The 10021-nt window shown below is 51.3% G+C and overlaps 1 protein-coding gene across 1 annotated transcript in view; it reads right to left on the bottom strand.

The window, feature by feature from the left end:
* Positions 1–208: 208 nt before the first annotated feature.
* TENT5C (terminal nucleotidyltransferase 5C) overlaps positions 209–10021 on the bottom strand; it is a 62346-nt gene continuing 52533 nt past the window's right edge. Inside the window, exon 2 of the mRNA XM_085620702.1 lies at positions 209–4883. Within this exon, the coding sequence (XP_085476828.1) occupies positions 3695–4864 (1170 nt within the window). The 5' untranslated portion in view covers positions 4865–4883 and the 3' untranslated portion in view covers positions 209–3694. The remainder of the gene's footprint in view (positions 4884–10021) is intronic.

Raw genomic sequence — 10021 nt, 5'->3', positions numbered from 1 at the left:
AGGTAAAGCCACTCACTGGATTGATACTGCAGGTCTTTTCAAAACTGAGTGTGGCCCAGGAGACAGCAGGGACAGGCCAGGGCTGCTGGTGACGAGCCATGCTGCAGGAGCTGCAACCCTGCGCCCTCCAAAGCCACACGCATGCATGTGCCTCCTGGAGGCGAAACAGGACTGCTGTACACACTTCAATAACTAACTCGGGACAAAGTTCTGTAAAAACACATTTTTATTAAATCTTGAAAGAAAAATGAACGTCAGCTTCTGCAAAAATAATTCCACAATTCAGCATTACTGGGTCATGAGGCAATATTAAATCAGATTAACGAGAAAACAAAAAGTCATCCTTTCCTTGCTCTGGCACTACAGCTGCCAATAAATCGAAGGTCACAGTAGAACATCGCGTGTGAAAGCATAGGTGGTTCTGACCAGACGGGCCAAGGCGGCCTCCAGGACACAGCACTGCCCATCGCAGAACACCATCAGTACAGTCCTGTACCTGTCACTTCAACCAGGAAGGGAAGTAGTGGTTTGCAGTGCTTGGTCCTACAGCATGCGGTTAGTAGATTAAATCAAACATCACTTAAACAGCAGCAAGCAAAGCCTCCACAGGGCGGCAAAGGTTGAGTAGCAACCAAAGGAAGGGTCAGCTCAGTTGACGCACAGACTAGGTTCATTCCCAAAGTGAGGCGCCCAACTCAATCTAGGATCAGGGAAACCAAGAGCACTCAGTGTAGGTTCAAAAGATGCGTGGTTTATTGGGAGTGCCTAAAAGGTAGCCACACACTGCATTGGGAATGTTTGGGGTAAGACCAGTTGAGCAAAGATCACCCCAACTCTGAGGGTGTTAGGGAGGGAGCCGGCTAGCAAGAAGAAAGGGGGGCCGGTACCACAGTAGATGGCCATTGGTCTTCAACATCCCACTGACAGCGCCGCTGACCTATAACCTGCTGTCCAGGGAAAAGCAGTCACATGTTAACAGCCATGGACAAGAGATGGCTCTCATGCATGACGGACTCCAAAGCAGCACTGAGCAGTTAAACCACAGATAAGAAAAACTGAAGCTCGATGGATTCAGTCCCAGAAGACAAGCGCTCCCTCACCTTAGGATTTGAAGATCACTCGAACACCTGAACCTTCCATGCTAGAGCTTGGGTAAGAAAACCACAAGCACAGGAGACATCACTGCAAGGACACCATTCCACAAAAGCACTTCCACTCCCCAAAGAGGAGGGCGCTACCCAATCTAGAGTAGATATCTGGACGCGATTGAACAAATAGGGACCCTTCAGAAGGAGAGCAGGACAAACAAATATATAAATAAAAACTGTCCAGCCACTGAAATGTGGAGCAAGGACACCAGGCCCCTCTGCTCCTAGACAAGGACTGCACAGAGATGTGTGAAAGGATCACCGTCTGGCCTCAACGACCCCAGAAACATGAACCACCAATCTGTAAGGCAGCAATAAAGGACTTTAATCTACAGCAAACAGACAAGGCCTCGTCTCAGTAGAAGAGCAAAAACACCAACTGCACAGCAGAATCAAGGACTGGAAAACTACACTACAAAAAACACCGACCGGAAGCAGCGTCCAAAACTGCTTCAATTAAGTGAAGTTACAGTAAATGTCCATCAGAGAAGCCAAGTGGAGGACAATCCATGAACCCATCCTCCGAGGAAGTGGCTTCTCCACAGGACACGAAAGGGAAGCACAGGAGCAAGACTACAACCTTAGTCCAGAGCTATCCTCATGGACTAGAAGAGTCGTCCCCTGGGACGCTTGACCATAAGGACACAGGGCTGAACCCCTCGAAGGGAACCTGGAGGCTTTCCTGTAGCACAGTGTGTGCAGAGTGCACATCCGACAGAAAAACGAGGACTTCAGGACTAGGGGAGCAAAATGCCTCGGGACACATCCCAAGTCAAAGCCAAACCACAGGTGTCTAAGGGAAGCCACAAACAGCAGTAATGTGCAGATTCAAGCAGAGAAGTGAGCAGGCCATCGACTGTCCTCTGAGAGGGCGCTCGAGATAGCAAACCAGACTGCCCCTAGTCAGATACATGTAAAGCAATCCAATAAGCGAGCCGGCATGGTCAGTACCCGGAAGGCAGTTAAAACTGAGGTGCACCAGTTAAACAAGCATCCCTCTAGGAGGTTAAGAGTGTGGAACAGATTCAATATTCATGATCTGGAGAAATCACCAACGAGAAACAGCCATTCTCTCTCCACCAGACTTGTGCCCTCTGCACCCAGGACCACACGCAATCACCCAACATCCAGCCCTTGCCAAGACCCTGCAGAAAACAAACACCTCCTCTACCTATTGAGCAGTCGGCTCCAGCGGGCAGGGGCAGGAGCCCCAACCATCAAGTACCTGGTGCTACCTAGGCAACTAGGAGAGCATTCACAGAGGGTCATTCGACAGCTCGATTCACCCAAGATGACCTCTTCGTTATAGGATTGGATACCCTGCAAACCACAGGTTGGGAGTCAGTCAAACCTCTTAAGTGGGTGTACTTTCCAGTGTTCAGCTCATATAGAGAAAGTCTCAAAGGCGCCAAGAGTGGCCAATCCACAGCTCAGATGATTAAATTCAACCCTGACCATACATAATCTGAAAGTTTTTCAAGCAAATAAAACTACAAATGCACCTGAAGACCTGTAAATGCACCTCCACACTACAAGGTTCACACAGGAGTAAAGTGCAGTATGTACCTCTCCGGCACACATGGGGTCACATCTATGCAGCAGACTCCATTAGGGCTAGCGGTTCCTCAGGAGAAGTCAAGTGGCACTCCGACACCTTGTTCACAGCATAGTACATGCCCAGTATTTACTTTAAGTGATTAGTTCAATTTTCTCCGAAATTAGGTAAGAAAAATAAAATATATAACTTTCAAAAAATCTCACTTGTTCACCTCTAGTGAACTTTTAGTAAACCAAACTGTTTTTACATTTTTTGTTTTCATTATTTTTTTTGTTTTTGTTCTTCGCTGCGCCCCTTTATCACACTAGGTTTAAACAGTGCTGTCCATTCCTAATCCACAGTAGTTGTTAGCCGGTGAAGGGCTCAGTGAACCCTTCACTCGCTGCATCAAGCACCCAGGTACCATTGCAGCCGTACTACAACGCTCTAGCGCAAATGCATGCCAAAAAGACGTTGGGCATTTTGTGGAACGGGAACACGCAGGAACTTAGTTATACCTTCTTTTCACTCAGACTGATGCTCAGTCAGCCCATAGGCATAAAGTGACCCCAACTGTACGCCAATGCCAACTCCCAGTGAAAATGTCCCGGGTTCAAAGTTTGTAGGGCAGAGGACATGCCATTGTATGGGGGAAGCCTCCAGGGTTGGCGGTCAGCCGTGCTCTGGTTCATGCTTGTTCCCAGAGGCCAGTGTGCCAGGGGTGGCATCCTTCTAGTGATAAGTGCCTGCACACATCACCCAAAACTCCAATCCATGTGCTCGTGAGATCACCACAAATGTGCACACTACTAGCCCCAGGAATATTACCTACAATTACACCGTGAACCACTGCAAGGGGAGGGGGGAGGGGGGGGGGGGTGTATTGTGGTCAGTCCTGCCGCTTGGTTTAAGACGGCCGGCCACAGAAGCAGACTCGAGCAGCAAGTCCAGTCCGCATCTCTTTCAGAAGCCCCCTTTACTGGGGGGCTTTAGAGAGCCACTGTCATGGCTAACTACAGGGCAGCCAGGTGGGATAGGTCTGGCTGGAAGACGAGTTGGCAATGTAGTAGTTGCTGAAGTTGGCATCACTAACATAAGGCGCTGGCTGGTAGTAGCATGTGACATTCGTGGCATTGGGGATGATGTTCTGCTCAGCTAGTACACGCAAAGCAAGCAGGGAGATGAGGTTGAGCGTCTGCCTCCGCTCGTGTCCCATAAGGCACACCGTGCTCTCGTTCACAACCCGACGCAAGATCATGAGGTAGTCGTACTTGCTCTTCTCCTCACCTATGAAGTGGTTCTGCAGGTAGGACTCCAGCTTGCGCTGCTGTTCCAAGATGTCTGAGAAGTCTATAAAGAACCTGGAACACATGTAGCGCTCCAGCATCTTGATTTTATCCTTGTCTGCTGGCTTAAAGTCCCTGACCAGAAGGTTGCTGTATTTCATGAGCCCTCCTCCCCGAATGGCCTCTGGATTTTTGGTGGCAATGAGTTTGTTCTGGAGGTGATCGAGTGCAGCTGCGAAGTCACCGTAAACACTTTCACCGATCACAGTAGGGTGGAAGTGTTCAGTCATAGGGTTTTCGGAGCAGCTATAGTATAAAAGCAGAGAATCCAGGAGGATCTGAAACGAGTCCACACTAAACTCAAACTGCCGTCGTATGGAGTCCACAAACTTCAGCTCAATGTTCCTGCCATCTTTGTTGGACAGAGAGATCAAACTCCAGCGGTCAGTCTCAGTACAGACCTTCACAAGCTTTTGGACGTAGGCCTCTTTCAGAGTCATGGGGCTGATCTTCTCCTTGTTCACACCCTCTGGCAAAAAGTTCAGAAGAGACCCCAAAACGACATCTCGGACCAGCTGGAACTCTGCCTCGGTGGGGAGCTCCACCTTGAAGATGAGATCCAAGTCCTTGTAGCCCAAGCCGTTGTCCTTCACCAAGACGTGGCTGGCTGCAGAGCCGTTGAGCCGCACGTCACGCACTTTAAGGCCCTTCTCCTCGAGTCGGCTACGTACCATCTGTACAATGTCTTTGAGGGGGATCTCCAGGGTTGGAAAGTTGCCTCTCCCATGGACGGGGACCATCTCTGTAAGGAAGTCATTCAAACGGCTGACTTGTTCCCAGCTGAGAACACTGCTGGACTTGGAGTCATCGCTACTGCCGCCTTGATCTGCCATCTTGCTGCTCAGTAGTGCCCTGTAGAGTGAAAAAGAGACACCATTAGACCATGGTAAGCCACAGTAGTCCAGTTAGCATCAAGTGTAGTAAGCACTACTATGAGGGTCACGTGACCAGCCACAAAGTCTTTATACCTGGGAAAATAGTCAAGATTTGGAAGACCCCTGAAGCTTGCATTACACAAAAATCTGGACCTTTTGGACAAGGCAATTTTTCAATGCTAGCGACTCAATGTGGCAGGAAGTGTCATGTGGCGAGAGATTGTGAGAACCAGTCTTTACTCCAAGCGACAAAACACAGGCAAGCCACAACTCCCTCTAATAGCAATTCTAAATGAATGCCATTTCACACTTCTGCAAAATACACTGCACCCTCTGCTACACCGCAATCTTAGCTTGAATTAAAGGGGCATAATTTATAGAGCCAATAGGGGGCCAGAGAAGAACATGCACTAAAAGGACAGATGATGCTGCCGCCGACACTCAGAAGCAGGACAGATGCTGCCGCTGCCGACACTCAGAAGCAGGACAGATGCTGCTGCTGCCGACACACAGAAGCAGGACAGATGCTGCTGCTGCCGACACACAGAAGCAGGACAGATGCTGCTGCTGCCGACACACAGAAGCAGGACAGATGCTGCTGCTGCCGACACACAGAAGCAGGACAGATGCTGCTGATGCCGCCACAGAAGCAGGACAGATGCTGCTGATGCCGCCACAGAAGCAGGACAGATGCTGCTGATGCCGCCACAGAAGCAGGACAGATGCTGCTGCTGCCGACACACAGAAGCAGGACAGATGCTGCTGCTGCCGACACACAGAAGCAGGACAGATGCTGCTGCTGCCGACACACAGAAGCAGGACAGATGCTGCTGCTGCCGACACAAGCAGGACAGATGCTGCTGCTGCCGACACACAGAAGCAGGACAGCTGCTGCTGCCACAGAAGCAGGACAGATGCTGCTGCCGCCACAGAAGCAGGACAGATGCTGCTGCTGCCGACACACAGAAGCAGGACAGATGCTGCTGCTGCCGACACACAGAAGCAGGACAGATGCTGCTGCTGCCGACACACAGAAGCAGGACAGATGCTGCTGCTGCCGACACACAGAAGCAGGACAGATGCTGCTGCTGCCGACACACAGAAGCAGGACAGATGCTGCTGCTGCCGCCACAGAAGCAGGACAGATGCTGCTGCTGCCGACACTCAGAAGCAGGACAGATGCTGCTGCTGCCGACACACAGAAGCAGGACAGATGCTGCTGCTGCCGACACACAGAAGCAGGACAGATGCTGCTGCTGCCGACACACAGAAGCAGGACAGCTGCTGCTGCCGCCGCCACAGAAGCAGGACAGATGCTGCTGCCGCCACAGAAGCAGGACAGATGCTGCTGCTGCCGACACACAGAAGCAGGACAGATGCTGCTGCTGCCGACACAGAAGCAGGACAGATGCTGCTGCTGCCGACACACAGAAGCAGGACAGATGCTGCTGCTGCCGCCACAGAAGCAGGACAGATGCTGCTGCTGCCGCCACTCAGAAGCAGGACAGATGCTGCTGCTGCCGACACACAGAAGCAGGACAGATGCTGCCGACACTCAGAAGCAGGACAGATGCTGCTGCTGCCGACACACAGAAGCAGGACAGATGCTGCTGCTGCCGCCACAGAAGCAGGACAGATGCTGCTGCTGCCGCCACAGAAGCAGGACAGATGCTGCTGCTGCCGACACACAGAAGCAGGACAGATGCTGCTGCTGCCGACACACAGAAGCAGGACAGATGCTGCTGCTGCCGACACACAGAAGCAGGACAGATGCTGCTGCTGCCGACACACAGAAGCAGGACAGATGCTGCTGCTGCCGACACACAGAAGCAGGACAGATGCTGCTGCTGCCGACACACAGAAGCAGGACAGATGCTGCTGCTGCCGACACTCAGAAGCAGGACAGATGCTGCTGCTGCCGACACTCAGAAGCAGGACAGATGCTGCTGCTGCCGACACACAGAAGCAGGACAGATGCTGCTGCTGCCGACACACAGAAGCAGGACAGATGCTGCTGCTGCCGACACACAGAAGCAGGACAGATGCTGCTGCTGCCGACACACAGAAGCAGGACAGATGCTGCTGCTGCCGACACACAGAAGCAGGACAGATGCTGCTGCTGCCGACACACAGAAGCAGGACAGATGCTGCTGCTGCCGACACACAGAAGCAGGACAGATGCTGCTGCTGCCGACACACAGAAGCAGGACAGATGCTGCTGCTGCCGACACACAGAAGCAGGACAGATGCTGCTGCTGCCACAGAAGCAGGACAGATGCTGCTGCTGCCGCCACTCAGAAGCAGGACAGATGCTGCTGCTGCCGACACTCAGAAGCAGGACAGATGCTGCTGCTGCCGACACTCAGAAGCAGGACAGATGCTGCTGCTGCGGACACTCAGAAGCAGGACAGATGCTGCTGCGGACACTCAGAAGCAGGACAGATGCTGCTGCGGACACTCAGTTGCCATAACTCGGAGCTGCTTCTGTAACACTGAAAACCCACAGGGCGCTCATGAACGGAATCTTTACTGCTTTGAGGTTTGTGTTTAAGGTTTCCAGAGCTCAAAACACCCAGCCCCCCCCCCCCCCCCCCAAACCCCATACCCGTGAACTCCAGGGTCATCATTTAAACCTTCGTTAACCCCTTCGCTGCCTTGCCGTTTTCAACGTGGTGCCAGGGCTCAAGTTGGTTTGTTCTAACTGTATTTACAAGCCGCTAGTTCTCGGGACAAAGAACCTCTGTCCCTGGTCCTCTGAGGCCCCAAGGTGACACGGATCGAAACGAAGAGGAGAGGCCACTGGAGCCGGGCGCGCACTCGTGAGCCCCAATAGTGGGGAGAGGAGCCCCGCGAGGCACCAGGACTCACTGGGACAGATCAATGGAGGGGAAAGAGTCCAGAGCAGGGTCCTGCTGGCTGAGCATCGAGTGCAGCTCACCTGAGACTCGCGACACCGGAGCCCAGAGCCCGGCACTGGCGCTTCCATGTCTGGTTCACAGTCAAATATTTAAACTAAATCTAAAACTCCTGTCACTGTGGGCACCCCATGCGGGGACGGTTGGGTAGAAAACTACCCCAGTAATGCAGACCAAGGAGAAGTTAAATAATAAAAATATAAGGTTTCAGAGAAAGGGGTGAGGCACATTAACAAGCGAAAGTCAGAGCCAGTTGGTAGAGCGTATTTTAGAAGAAAAAAAAATAAATAAAAAAAGTGGACCTGGCCAACAGGGTCGTTGGCGCGATAAATTAAACCCAGAGATGACCAACATTTTCCAAACCTTAAATACAGAACACTAAGATTCCCATGTAATTAAGAATCAACCACATATGTAGGGTGCAGTATTACTCATAAAAAAAACATCTACACAGGAGAAAGAAAAATCTGTTTAAGTGCCAAGGTTAGCTTTGGTTATAACATCTCAATGTGAAACTTCAAAAAATCCACACAAAAAAGTGAAAGTGCTGATATGCTGGAATTTAAACTGAAAAAGCTCTCAATTCCAAAGTTAAGGTGAGAACAACCCTTAACTTGTTCAGCCATGAAGCCGTACACACCAAATGCATTTCAACCACCCATATTGAAATAAATGTAGTGACCGACGTCTTCATCTCAAACTATATTGAATCTCATCTAAGATTAACACCCAATCAGACCATCCGGGATGCGTTCGATTACATTGGCTTGGAGGGGGTCGTTGGTGTAAGTATGGGGTATCAATCCTTCCTTCGGATTGAGTTATGGTTTCACATCTGTTGGAGGTTTAAATTGTAAGCGACTGCACTTGAACAGCTTTTTTTAAGCTACACTGAGGGGTTTAAACCAAAGACAACCACAACTTCCCTTTTAACTTGGTTTTTCTTCTGGAATGTTTGACCATGGCAGGTCCCAGAGTTCCCAGCGTCTAACCCTCGCCGGTGGCCAGGCCCTGCTGTCAGCCACCATTGGCTGCAGGGTCGGCCTTCAGCTGATCCTGGACACAAGTTTACAAGCGGCCTGGGGAGCGACCACCTGGTTCCTGCAAGCACTGGCACCCCGCTCCCCCAGACAGAGTCCACTCCTGGCAAAGCAGGGATCTGCGTCCTATTGCTGAACGCAAGAACATTACATCGGACACTGCTCAGCACACGGCGGCTCCTGAGGTAGAGTCTGGCTGCTCTTTCTGCAGCGCTGCACTGCTGGGAATCCTGCACTGCGAGAAGCTTATGTAGCCCCAAAGGGGTAGGTCTTCCCTCTGCTGAAGTCCTGAAAACCACCAGATGGGACTGAGAAGTCCAAGCCAAAAACGGGGGGACATCTGCTGGACGAGGTGAAGGGTGGGGGCTTAAAGTATATACAAGAGGTATTGAATGCTCGACTGAATAAAAATGAAAGTAGCCGTCCGATTGATCACCTAAGGTGCAATAAACAAAAAACTCCCTCTACAGGCTTTAAAAAGCAAAGCAGTTTCCTGAACGCCATTTGCACGTTGCCATAAATGCAAGAGGGTGGCCAGAGAATTAAAGTCCTGGATTCAGAAAAGGCCCATGACAGCAGCCACCAACCACCACCATCCACAGGTGCTGGCTGCGTGGCTCACAAGAGCACAATGCACTGCCCAGGTCAGCGCAGCGGCTGCCACTAGGCCCAAGAAGGAAGCAACAACATGGGAACGTCTGCAGCTAGGCAAAAAACATGAATGTGCAAAGACTCCAAGTCTCGTGCAATCAGGTGGTGCACAGAACCCAACCTGGGGAGTAGATGCCAAGCAGCAGGAGAAGGCCCCGCAAGCGAGGCATCCCCAACCAATCCATCGGGGAGCAGAGAGGACATCGGGGAGCAGAGAGGACATCGGGGAGCAGAGAGGACATCGGGGAGCAGAGGGAGTTGAAACACCAACAGCACCACAGGGCGGAGACAAACCTGCAGCGCTTGCGACATTAGAAACTACGCCCGAGCCCTAGATTCCGGGAAAACAAAAATTATACGTAATGGCTCAAAAAAAAAAAAAAGGTTATAACACAAATTCGCCAGAGGAAGAGCCAGAGTTGTTGCTCTTCTGCACACAACTAGTCTGTTTGGTGCTGGTTGAAAGGGGGGTGCGAATACAAGGCCTGTCGAGAGGCCAAAACGTGCAC

This window comes from Triturus cristatus, chromosome 8 (genome assembly GCF_964204655.1).
Source record: "Triturus cristatus chromosome 8, aTriCri1.1, whole genome shotgun sequence".
Classification (NCBI taxonomy): Eukaryota; Metazoa; Chordata; class Amphibia; order Caudata; family Salamandridae; genus Triturus; species Triturus cristatus.
The sequence above is the reverse complement of the archived record's forward strand: the minus strand, read 5'-3'. Positions and strand labels throughout refer to the sequence as shown.